Raw genomic sequence first — 12499 nt, 5'->3', positions numbered from 1 at the left:
GGCATGTGCCCCTGACGGGAATCCAACCGGGGATCTCTCCGTCTGCAGGCCGACGCCCTAGGGCTGAGTACTTACTCTCTTAAAAAAGCCTCCCTGGGCACTTCGCTTAGGTGCCATCAGCCCTATTGCTGGAACAACAGTGCCATCTTCAGTGGGCGTCCGGCCTCTAGACCGGGAGGCTGTAAATGGATAGTGTCTTCAGAGTCGGCGGGTCCATCACTCCCTACCCCTGGGCCTCCTTCCACACCCGTCCTGCCCCTCCCGATCCTCCCAGCCTCGGACGATTGGACCGGCAGGGCAGGCCCCGCCAGATGCTCCAGGTATCCGAGGAAGGGCGCACCCAGCCTCTACCCTAAATTTAATCCAGTCACCCCCAATCATCTGGGCTCCACCCTGCCTCTCCGCCTCCAAATCCTTTTCCCCGCCGTAGCCCCGCCCCTTCTCTGAGCCCGCCCCACTCCATTAAAGGTTCCAGCTCCAGGCTCCTGGTAGGTACGGATTTTCCGGGAGAGACCGACCACGCTGCTTCAACTCCCCAACGGCTCCGCCTTCCCGCCGGAGCCTGACCCTTCCCAGCGTGCCCGGCGATTCCAGCGTGCGAGGCCCTCGTAGGGCCAGGCCCCGGGGCCTGGCGTGGAGGCGCGAAAGGCAGGCTGGAAGTAGTAGTTCAGGAGCCCGGGAGGACGGCTAGGGCTGGGCTGCGGGAAGGACTCGCTGTCCCAGCGTGCCCTGCGCCTCAGCCCGCGCGCTCGCCCCTTCTCGCTCTTGCCCGCCCGCTCCCTTGCTAGCTCGCGCTTTTGCTCGCGCTCTCCTCGCCAATCGAAGGGGCTCTGGCCACAGCTTGTGGCTAGGGAGGGAGACCCAGGCGGCGGCTCAAGGGAACAAGGCTGCAGTGGTGGTGGCGGCGGGAAGATGTCGGGCGAGGACGAGCAGCAGGAGCAAACTATCGCCGAGGACCTGGTCGTGACCAAGTATAAGATGGGGGGCGACATCGCCAACCGTGAGTACGGCCTCAGGAGTCCGGGGATCTAGGCGGAGGGAAGCAAGGGGGACGGCACTGGGCTGGCCCCGGAGGGGCTGGAGCGGTGGGGTCGTGCGAAGTGAGCTACTGAGGGCCCCGCGCCGGTCCGCTGCGGGTGGCGTGGTAGGAAGACGGTCGCGCCTGGGACCTGAGCGTCCAGGCCTGGGTTGCAGTCCGGAGGTGCGGGCCGGCGACGAGGAAGGGCTCGGAGTAGGGTGCCTGACCCGCGCGGACCCTAGGCCGTTGCTAAGGAGGCGAGGCGGGCGCTTCTCCGGCTCACCCTTTGGTCCGGATCCCTGCCTCCTTTAATTCTGGCGGCGGCGAGGCCATCTGGGAAAGGAAGCACCCAGCTGTTGGCAACGGAAGAGCCCCTCTGTTTTGTCGGGGCTCCCCCAGAGTCCGGAGCCAACCTGACGCCGGCACGTGTTGCCGGGTCCCTGTGCGGATCGCCGGGTGCCTTCCTCCGATGCCGTCCCTGACACCAGCTTCCCTCCCACGTGCTTTGCCGAGTCTTTCGTTCCTCACTTCAACTCTTTCTTTCCCTTGTGGGAACCCCCTTCTACTCTCGGGCCAGCCCAGGGACCGTTGGAGGGCACCCTTGGAGCTCCTCACCCCCTCTTGGAGATATATCTGGCTTTTCTTGAAGTTATTCATTACTACCTTCAATTTGTGCAGATAGCCTTAGTTAGCCTTCAATTGATTGTTCTCAGGGGCTTGACAGCCCCAGCCAGGCAAACTTGTGAATAGTACTGGAAAAGGGGGGCACTGATTTTAGGATCTCAGAAGTCATCCTTATTAGGACTGCTCTGACTTTCTCGGCAGCTGCCTGCCACTCTAGGCAGATGCCTCACTTTCTGTTTCCTCTATTTACAGTTTCACCTTTCCAATTTACAGCCCAGTCGGAGGGGACAGAAAGTGCTTGTCTTTGGGCTTTGAAATGGTTTTGACAGTACGGATTGGTATTTAAGGTGCCTCTGGTCCTATGTTTGGAAAATCCGAGTTTCAGGCCCCAAAGAATCACCAAAACTTAGATCACAAAAATCAAGTTCAGGATGAACCAGGGAGATGCTTTGTAACATAATGGACATTTAGTATAGTACCCCCGTTTTTGTAACATAATATTAGTGAGTGGTTTGAATCAGAAAAATGTTTCCCCTCTTGCACTTCTGAGGCACTGTGATCACAGTTGCCAGTTTGAAACTTTTAGGTCACATACCTCTTTGCAGTCTGCCCAAAGCTGTAAGCCAGGAGCCTGCCGAGGCACCAGGGACCTTAGATTATACACTTCCCTGGCTTATACGCTTGTTTTTGTGGAAATAAGTCTACATAAATTGAATTACTAACACCTAATTGGGGTGTCTGAAGGGAGAAGGTAGCATTTCACAATGCATCAGCTTTGAATCAGCAATTCTGTGCCTGCTTTTCTGTTGTTCCTGACTCCCATAAATTTCTTCTAGTCTGCTTTGCATGTATGTGGGATACTTAGTGAGGATCCCCTTGAATTTCACAATTCTGCCCTACCACACCACAGGTGTCATCTTTGGAAAGTCTGCCTTGCCTAAGGAGAGAGATTGTGTATGCGCAGTTGTCATATAAGGAAGGGAAGGGAATGATGACGTCTTCATTTTAGGAAAGGAAGGTAGAAACTTAAGAGATGAAAGGTAGGCACATTATAAAAGGCAGGACATGTTCCCTCTTCCAACCTTAGGGCAGTGTCACTAGGGAGCATTAGAAACTGTGGATCCAACTTCTAGGTATTGTTGGATTGTAACTTAGACAGCACATCCAGGTCTGACATGGTGGGATTCTGTCCCCAGGGGTACTTCGGTCACTCGTGGAAGCATCCTGCTCAGGTGTGTCAGTGCTGAGCCTGTGTGAGAAAGGTGATGCCATGATTATGGAAGAGACAGGGAAAATTTTCAAGAAAGAAAAAGAAATGAAGAAAGGTAAAGTATCAATCCCCCACTAATTTCCCACATTTGACCCTTATTCGTTCCTGTTTGTTTGTCATAATGATGCAACTCTCACCCCACCTCTGGTTGAGATATTGGAAATTTGGAATGGCAAGTGGGTTATAAGCAGTTTCCTACCCAATCCAAACTGATTAAACTTAGGCAAGACCCCAAAGAAGATCCTTCCATTTTTCTGAGGCATCAGGGCTCTAAGAGAGCAAGGCAGTCAGTAAGGCAGATGATTCTCTCTTTACAGGTATTGCCTTTCCCACCAGTATTTCAGTAAATAACTGTGTGTGTCACTTCTCCCCTTTGAAGAGCGACCAGGACTATATTCTCAAGGAAGGTGACTTGGTAAAAATGTAAGTTTAAATTAATTTAAAGCATGTGTCTTTTTCCTAAGCACTTACATAGCCCCAGTTGCTAATGCTGTACTCTGCTCTTTCTTTTCAGTGACCTTGGGGTCCATGTGGATGGCTTCATAGCTAATGTGGCTCACACTTTTGTGGTTGGTGTAGCTCAGGTAGGTGGTTTGCTTTGAACTCTGTGCAGCCTGTGGGGAATGGGGGAGGGTGTGCTACTGCTTGCTTCTTATCCCCACCCTCTACTACAGTGGTTCCCAACCTATTTTGGCCATGCCCCACCTAAGCATCTCTAAAATCCTAATGCCCCTCCGATTCCCCCCCGCCCCCATGACATATAACTCTTATTATTTAAAAAGTGAACTCCTAATCACGTGGAGGAAGCCTAAAAGGCTATCAACTTGGTCTAAATAAGCTTCCAAAGAACATGGCATCCATGAAAGAGAAACATAAAAGAACAAAAGGACAGGTGAAGTATTGAGGAAGAAATCACTAAGAAATTGTTAAATAATAATATGAAGTGATATGAGGAAATAGCAAATAAAGTTTCAAAACAAATGATAGAGAACTGAAATGCATAAATATGTCACTATATATTTATACACTGTATGTGAGGTCCCTAGAACCATAAAAAATGCAAAATATTCACTGTTAATAACTCATTCTCAAATTGCCCCCCTGTGGGACATGTGCCCCACGCTGGGAACCACTGCTCTACTACCAGGGAAGTTCAGAGACTATAGACCAGGGGTCCTCAAACTTTTTAAACAGGGGGCCAGTTCACTGTCTCTCAGACCGCTGGACTATAGGTTAAAAAAAACTATGAACAAATTCCTATGCACACTGCACATCTTATTTTGAAGTAAAAAAACAAAACGGCAAAAATACCCGCATGTGGCCCACGGGCCGTAGTTTGAGGACGCCTGCTATAGAGAAATAAAAGGAAAAGGGGGGTATTTTCTCTCCTCATTGGCTGGCCTTGCATAATGGGCACACAGATGTTAACTGAATAACCAGCTAAGAGCTTTCCAGGAAGACACTGATTGTATTTCCTTATCTACAGGGGACCCAAGTGACAGGGAGGAAAGCAGATGTCATTAAGGCAGCTCACCTTTGTGCAGAAGCTGCCCTACGCCTGGTCAAACCTGGAAACCAGGTAAGTTGTTTAGTCCAACTCCAAAGCTCGATAGAGCCAAAGGTGCACAAGGCATCTGCAACTATTCTGTGCTGAACTGCCAGCTTCTCCCCCAGCCCTCAGACAACATAGCTTTTCAAAATCAGCTGCCTGGCTCAGTAACTGAGCATTAACCTATGAACCAGGAGGTCAGGGTTTGATTCCGGGTCAGGGCATATACCTAGGTTGCGGTCTAGATCCCCAGTGTGGGGAGTACAGGAGGCAGCCAATCAGTGATTCTCTCTCATTGATGTTTCTGTGTCTCTCCCTCTCCCTCTCTAAAATCAATAAAAAGCATTTTTTTAAAATTAGCTGCCTCTTAGGGATGGGATTTCTGTAAGAGATGAGGCAGGAGCTAAATAGCTTCATAGTAAACAGCAGACCCTGACTGCCTATCATAGACACTTCCATGCTCACTGGATGGGATATGGAGCTTACATATATCCCCATATGTGATCTTTCCTTGTTGTGTTTTTGATGTGCGTTGTTTCCCTGAAAATAGTTTGAGGTAGATAGCGTGTAATAACATACAGATGTGTTTTTAAAGGTTATAAATAAAACTGTAATAGTGCTGCTGGTAAATGGGTGACAAAGGGAGACCAAAGTTAGTTCTATACCTTGCACGACAATATTGGGAAGCCCAGGTATCATAAACTTTTCATGAATTAATACAATTTAGTGTGTTGGACTATGTGTGAAGACATTTTTCTAACACTTAAGTGAGTCTTGTTCAGTATTTAAAAGTATTGTCTTTTTTCTTACTTCCTTTCTATACTATCTGTTCTTCATGCTTTTAATCAATTTGTACTTCATCCCCATTTCTACTTGATTGCATAATTTTTACCTAAACCTCAGTTTTCTTATAATGATAACTACTTCACAGCTGTTAAAAAGCACTTTGAACAATGCCCAGCACATAGTAAACACTTGTGTTAACTATTATTTTTTTATCATTTTTTTTCACGTTTATTTTTGTTTATATACTTAACTATGTGTAACTTCACTGGAAGGTAGTGTTGTCTAGCTGTGACATCAGACTTTCTGGGTTCTTGCCCTATTGCCACCTCTTTAAAAATAACTTTGAATTTAAATGTCCTCATCTGTAAAATGGGGGAAATAAAATTCCACCTTATTCTTTATAGGGTTGTAACAATTGAGATGATCCATGTGTAAAATGATTATCACAGTACTTAGTACATAGTTTAATAATATTAGCTGGGATTAGTTATTCACTTTTCTTTTTGTCTAAGAACTGTAGCTTAAGTGAGGATCAGATCATGTTTGAGAGGTAAGAAGGGGAAAATAAGAGTTTGCTGTCCCTTGCCCTAGTCAGTTTGGCTCAGTGGATAGAGAGGGTCGGCCTGCGGACCTAAGGGTTCCGGGTTTGATTCTGGTCAAGGGTGTGTACCTAGGTTGCAGACTTGATCCCTGGCCCTGGTCTAGGCGTATGGGAGGCAACCAATTGATATGTCTCTCACATCAATGTTTCTCTCTCTCTCTTCCCCCTCCCCTCCCTCCTCTTCTTCCCTCCCTTCTACTCTCTAAAAATCAGTGGAAAAATATCCTCAGGTGAGGATTAACAGAGAAAGAGTTTGCTGTCCCTTCTCAACAGTTTAGAATGTCAGGTATAATGGAATAAACAAAACTTATCGTCATAAAGCCTGGGTTTGTACCAGGTTCTTTCTGTTAACTGGTTTAGTCCTGAGCAAATCATTTAACCTTTCTGAGCCTCAGTTTCCTCATCTTCTAGATTGGGGTATAGATCTGCCCTGTTCACCTTCCAGAATTGTTTGATTAGACCATCTTTGTGAAAGCTCTTGGTAAAAGGAGATGCAAGGGTAAGGTATGTTTAGGTTGTAGGGATTGATAGGGCTATGGCATTAAAAACCAGTGAGAATCCCTTGTACTTGATGGAGGATATTAGAACTCTCAGTTCTTTATGCTTCTTATTCACACAGTAGAGAACTTATTAGCCCCTGGTATCTCACCTTTTATTTGATCTTGTACTTCTAGAACACACAAGTGACCGAAGCCTGGAACAAAGTTGCCCATTCATTTAATTGCACGCCAATAGAAGGTGAGACCTCAGATAACAGGGTTGAGGGTATAAAGTATCAGTGATTTAGCATAATTAAGGCTGTTTTCTTCCCTTGAGATCCATCCTGGCTCTAGCACAGTCTAAGCCAAAAACCTCAGTGCCCTTAGTTTATAGCCAGGTGCTTTTCTCTCATTGTCCGCCTCATCAAACTATTTAGGTGGGTGGATTTGGAAACCTTTTGGGATTCTGGATGGTTGGTACCATAAGCTTTGTCCTCTCCACAGGTATGCTGTCACACCAGTTGAAGCAGCATGTCATCGATGGAGAGAAAACCATTATCCAGAATCCCACAGACCAGCAGAAGTAGGTGCCAATCCCACCCTTTACTTTGCACCATACAAGACTAGTCACGAATGTTTTCTTCTATACTTCCAGCCTGACTCCAAACTTCAGGAACTACTTATGGTTGTTCCCTTTTTATTCCTTTCAGGAAGGACCACGAGAAAGCTGAATTTGAGGTACATGAAGTATATGCTGTGGATGTTCTCGTCAGCTCAGGAGAGGGCAAGGTGAGGAGTGTTTACAGAGCGAGCAAAGAGGGAGGACTGAGGTTTTGTTCCAGGAGCACCTGAACAAATGTGACCTAACTTACTCTTTTAGGCCAAGGATGCAGGACAGAGAACCACCATTTATAAACGAGATCCTTCTAAACAATATGGCCTGAAAATGAAAACTTCACGTGCCTTTTTCAGTGAGGTTGAAAGGCGTTTTGATGCCATGCCGTTTACTTTAAGGTATACTGCACTTCACAAGGCCAGGGCTTGGAACTAGTGTGACTCATAGACCACACACCCAGGAATACTATTCCCACCTCCACCCCTCCCTGCCTCCCCCTCCCCTCCTGCCTGGACTTGTAGCTCCAGCCTGCATGCAAGGGTTCTCTTATGCTCCCAGTCTCCCTCATTGAAGAGAATATAAAAGAGCAATCCTAAGCATGATTTCTGCCTGAGGGTAGGGTCTATTTAAAAGCATGAGCAAAGTGGTGAGACTTGATAGGGAGTTAAGGATACCTGAATTTGTCTTCCCCTACCCAGAGCATTTGAAGATGAGAAGAAGGCCCGGATGGGTGTGGTGGAATGCGCCAAACATGAACTGCTGCAGCCATTTAATGTTCTCTATGAGAAGGAGGGTAAGTTCTAAAAGGAGAGTTTCACTTTGGAACTGGTTATATGGTCCCTCCTTTCTCCCTATAGCTTATAGAAAAAGGATACAACAAGGGAACATTTTATCAAAACATTTCTCTCTCCCATAGGCGAATTTGTTGCCCAGTTTAAATTTACAGTTCTGCTCATGCCCAATGGCCCCATGCGGATAACCAGTGGTCCCTTTGAGCCTGACCTTTACAAGTCTGACAAGGAGGTCCAGGATGCAGAGCTCAAGGTTAGTGTGGGCTGGAAAGTGGTTGAGCACATGGAACCTGTCCTGAAAGTGAGGACTAAATGTAAGCCAAGTCTTGGAAAAGAGGTAGGTACAGTGTTGAAAGTAAAACTGTTTTCTCCAACGTCCTCAAAATGTGTTTTCCTTCTTCCTATTTTCCCAGGCCCTCCTCCAGAGTTCTGCAAGTCGGAAAACCCAGAAAAAGAAAAAAAAGAAGGTGTGTTATTATCCCTCTTTGGCAGGATGAACCTGATCCCTTTTTATTCCACCTTCCTGGGTTGTGGTGGGGCATAGATTTTTGCATATCCTTATTTCCCCCCTTCTCAGGCCTTTCCTAGAGAATTAGGATATTTTTGTCCATGGTCCCCCAAACACTCCCCCAAGGAAACTTACACGTCTCCATCTTCTTCCCATGAATGTAGGCCTCCAAGACTGCAGAGAATGCCACCAGTGGGGAAACATTAGAAGAGAATGAAGCTGGGGACTGAGGTGGGCCCCATCTCCCCAGCCAGCCGCTCCTGCCTCATCCCCTTCCCACCACACCCCAGGCTCTGTGACGTGCAGTTCGTCTTCTCCACCCAGGACCGCCAGCAGAGCAGGGGTCTCCCTGCCCCCATCCCAGTCCCCCAACCCAACCCCCTTCCAACAAGAACCAGCTCCAACTGACTCTGGTCTTGGGAGGCCAGGCTTCCCAGCCACCGAAGACTACTTTAACTAGAAACGAGAAATTGAACAATAAAATCAGGAATCAAAATCCATCGTCTTCAAGCCCCTCTTTCTAGCCTTTTTCTACTACTGTCTGCTTGGTAAAGGTTTACGGCCCTACAACAGCAGGGAGGAGGCTAAAGGAGCCGCCACCACTCAAGATTCAGCTGAAATTTTTATACACTCTGATGTCAGCATTTTCCCTTCTGTTGGGGCTTGTTCCTCTCTTTTTCCACTCTCCGTAAGTATTTTATGTGGCCTCAAAGTAGAGAGAAGCTGTTCTTCAGATTGTTTTATTCATGTGGTAGGTTCCTTTTCTGATTCAGGCTATCTGGTCAGGCCCCTCCTTTTTTTAGGAGCTGGGCTTGCACTTACCAAGGGATTCTCATCTATGAAACGGATCCTCATTTGTAAATCTTTATAGTCATTTTTGTTCTGTAGGACTCTTCTTCCCCAACCCCCCCCCCAAAAAAAAAACAAAACAAAAAAAACACACAAAACTGTAAAGGAGGAATTAATTTTAACCGGTCCATTTCTTTGGAGTCAGTGGGGTCTTCCCTTGCTCCATCTTACAAACCTGAGCTGAAAGCTCAACTGCGGTTTTCCCTGTTTGAAATACTTTGACCTCCCTCCCTTGAAAGAAAGACCAGGAACCAGAGGAGCAGACTGACTGAAGAGACAACTCCTGGCTTTCTAAGCTGTGTGGACTTGAATTGGATGAATTGCTAGGGGTTTGGAGAGAAAGGTGATGAATTTCATTCAGTACCTCTGGCATGCTGTCCCAGGGAAACTAGGGCTCCCGCCGCTAACTTATGAGGTTTTTAAACACTGAAAATGACATGGCGTTAAAATAAATTTGGATTTGCTCATAATCATGTGCCTTTGCTGCTCTTATTTGATGGAGGTTGGGGGGGAGTGTTAGTTGAAGTGGTGATCATTTGGAGCTGTTTCTCTGTGTTGCTATATACTTTCTAAAACAATACTTGCTCAACCCAAAGACATAAATCCTTAATTCTCTGAATTAAGGTAGTAAATTTTCTTATGGGAGCTTGATTTAGTTTTCTAAAGTAAAACCATCAACCTTGCTGCTGACACTTTGTTCAGGACTAGCACATTTAATGTGTACTGAAAAAAACAAAACGCTATACAGGTGTTTGTCTTGATTTAGGAAGCCAGGAAAAATGCCTTTAGTGTTATACAAGTTGTCAGAGCCAGCCTAAAATGAATAATTAGATTTGAGTATCTTACATGTCAGGCATGCTGTCCTGGAGATAATACAGTGAACAAAACATGGAGCTCTTCATAAGAGCTCGTAGGCTAGGCAATCAACAGGTGAAAGCCTGGTGGATTTGATATGTGATAATGAAGTAATTCTAATGGAATTTTTTGTTTTCAAAAACTATTGTGATATGAAAATACTAGAACTACTTAAACACTTAGGACAAGGGCCCCAAGTTTTAAAAACCTTGTTTTGATAGAGCTAAAAGGGTGATATGTTAATGCATAAGTTACAAAGGGAAACCATCAAAAAAGGGATTATAATAAACCTTGCAAGCCCTGACCAGTGTGCTAAGTGGTTAGAGCACCTGCCCGCACACCGTTAGTGTGTGGCCGGGTTGGATTTCTGGTCAAAAGCTGTTGCTTTGGTTACAGGTTTGCTATCCCACCCTGTCGGGGAGAGCAGGCGGCTGCCAATGGATGTGTCTCACATTGATGTTTCTCCCTCCCCCCTCCCCACCTTCTACTCAAAAATCAATGGAAAAATATCCTCAGGTGAGAATTAACAAAAAATAAAAACCTTGCAGTATCAAAGTAAATAAGGCCAAGTCGGCTTAAGGATTTTTTCCCATCCTTTGTAACTGTGTCCAAATCTTTACCTATCTGTTTACTGGGTGCCCCTCACCTGTCTATACCCTGAGACGGGGAGTTCTTTATCTTAAAACCAAATACCATTCTTGCCCTAGAGAAGAGCCATCTTCCCCTCTCCGTTGGTAGAATCACTGAAGTGTTTTTCTGAACAAGATGCACTGTGGCAAGGAACCTAATGACATTCGGCCTCAGGCATTGTTGGGTAAGACCATGGTTGGCTAGGAAAAAGTTTATCTAAAATAGCGACCGTTTTTTGGTAATATGACAGCTTTCTTGACAACCCAACTTTACATTTTTCCATGTTCTGGAACCTTAGGACCTTCGGGGGAGGTTCTGAGATACAGTCTCCCTGCAGCAATTGCGTTTAAAAATAAGGCAAACCAGTAAACAAATGAGGAATTCTTATAAAGTACGCACCTATTTATAATAAAATGGAGGGTCTCATCAGGAAACTGCAACTCCCATGAAGCAACGAGAGAGGAGGAGGAAGTCGCTATCCTTTGCTCGAGGGCTCACACTGGGAACAGGTGCTCACGTTTAAATAACAACGTCCTGACAACAACACGGGGCGGGGAACTTTGTAACTCAAACTCAAAATACCGCGCTTTCCAAGAGGACAACATCACTTATGAGGTATCTGAAAGGGGCCGGAAGCCATTGTTACTCCCCCGGAAGGCGGGCCAATCAGCGGAAGTGACGACAGCGAGCGCTCCCTTAAATAGCGGTAGGCGGGCGCTGAGCGCTCTCTCGGCCTTAGCGCCATCTTCTTAGGTGGGTGTTTCTGCCAACTGTGTGTGGATCCCACGTACAATCCATTAACATCTGGTCTCTGCACGTACCATCACCACAGCCAACTAACTGTACCCTTTTTCTCTTTGCCCGTAGGAACCTCTGCGCCATGAGAGCCAAGGTAAGCACTCCCTGGTGGTAAGCTGAGGCTGTAGGACTTGGAGATGGCGGGGGGGGGGTGGAGACCAGGCAAGGGAAGTCCGCCATGGCTCCCGAGCCGCTGGTTCTCCAGGCTGTCCGAGAGGTGGGTGGTTTGGGGAGGAGTAGAGGAGGTGGTTGGGTAACTGCTGTGAAGAAAGGGCGCATGTGGAATTCGGAGTTTACTGCAGGTGTGGGGGGTTAGGCCAAATTATTGACGTGATTACTGCGATTAAGCCCTCATATTTGGTCGAGAACGTTCCTGATTCCAAAGAATGCTCTCCACATCCCTATCTAAACCTGTCAAAAACTAATGACCTTTTTTTTTTTTTTTTTTATTCCTTGCCTCTGGTTATAATCGGTGGCCAGTGGAGGAAGAAGCGAATGCGCAGGTATGTTGAGACTTTGCAGGCCCTGGAGGAGGGAAGTGAGGTGGTGCATGCCTTAAACAAAACTTGGGAGGGACGTTTGGTTTAGAAATCTTAAAAGAATTTTAGGTGAAAAACGTTTTGAGCACTGACTTGTCAGAGCCAGGGATTGAACACCAAAGACAAGAGAATGTAGTGCTTCATCTTGTCACCACCCTGTGTTGTGGGCTTGAGGGCAAGGCGTGTATTGTGTCTGCTTTTCAGGCTGAAGCGCAAAAGAAGAAAGATGAGGCAGAGGTCCAAGTAAACCGCAAGCTTGTGCGCCGGGAAAGCCACAGGAGAAGAGGGAAGCCAGAGGCCAGGGGGCCGGTCCAAGCTGTCGGACTGCGTGCCGGCTGTCTAGAACGTCTCCGTGGGATCTGGAACATTCATACGGGCCATCTGAACGCCGCGGCCGCCTTTTGAGACCCACCCTGCTCTTACAAAAACAGTCTATCTCTTGGATCTTTGCCCTGGACCCGTGACATTCTGGACTGATTCTGTTCTCAGTTGTGGCTGAATGTAACGTGCACAATAAATCATCTCCTGTCTTAGCTGAAGGAAAAGATAATGTCTGCTTTGTGGTTTTTATGGTTCCATTGGCTGG

General features: G+C 46.8%; 1 protein-coding gene and 1 non-coding gene across 2 annotated transcripts; both read left to right on the top strand.

Moving 5' to 3' along the window:
* The first annotated feature begins 677 nt into the window (after nt 1-677).
* PA2G4 (proliferation-associated 2G4) lies at nt 678-8740 on the top strand. Its single transcript, XM_008148618.3, has 13 exons — nt 678-1000; nt 2839-2967; nt 3230-3335; nt 3427-3496; nt 4399-4491; nt 6523-6586; nt 6832-6910; nt 7038-7116; nt 7208-7341; nt 7642-7736; nt 7860-7987; nt 8148-8201; nt 8407-8740. The coding sequence occupies exons 1-13, from the start codon at nt 913-915 to the stop codon at nt 8470-8472; spliced, it is 1185 nt and encodes a 394-aa protein (XP_008146840.1). The 5' UTR covers nt 678-912; the 3' UTR covers nt 8473-8740.
* Nucleotides 8741-11269: 2529 nt separating this feature from the next.
* Nucleotides 11270-12419, top strand: LOC103292414 (uncharacterized). Its single transcript, XR_008556593.1, has 4 exons — nt 11270-11329; nt 11444-11468; nt 11855-11877; nt 12118-12419. It is a non-coding gene; the product is annotated as an uncharacterized LOC103292414 (transcript).
* The last annotated feature ends 80 nt before the right edge of the window (nt 12420-12499 follow it).

This window comes from Eptesicus fuscus, chromosome 7 (assembly GCF_027574615.1).
Source record: "Eptesicus fuscus isolate TK198812 chromosome 7, DD_ASM_mEF_20220401, whole genome shotgun sequence".
Classification (NCBI taxonomy): Eukaryota; Metazoa; Chordata; class Mammalia; order Chiroptera; family Vespertilionidae; genus Eptesicus; species Eptesicus fuscus.
This window is presented reverse-complemented; position numbering and strand designations above follow the sequence as displayed.

Excerpts from the sequence above, each read along its gene's own strand:
- PA2G4 (XM_008148618.3), top strand. The coding sequence starts at position 913 with ATGTCGGGCGAGGACGAGCAGCAGGAGCAAACTATCGCCGAGGACCTG. Across the intron at positions 1,001-2,838 it reads GGGGGGCGACATCGCCAACC|GGGTACTTCGGTCACTCGTG; the intron begins GTGAGTACGGCC and ends TTCTGTCCCCAG. Across the intron at positions 8,202-8,406 it reads AGAAAAAGAAAAAAAAGAAG|GCCTCCAAGACTGCAGAGAA; the intron begins GTGTGTTATTAT and ends CCATGAATGTAG.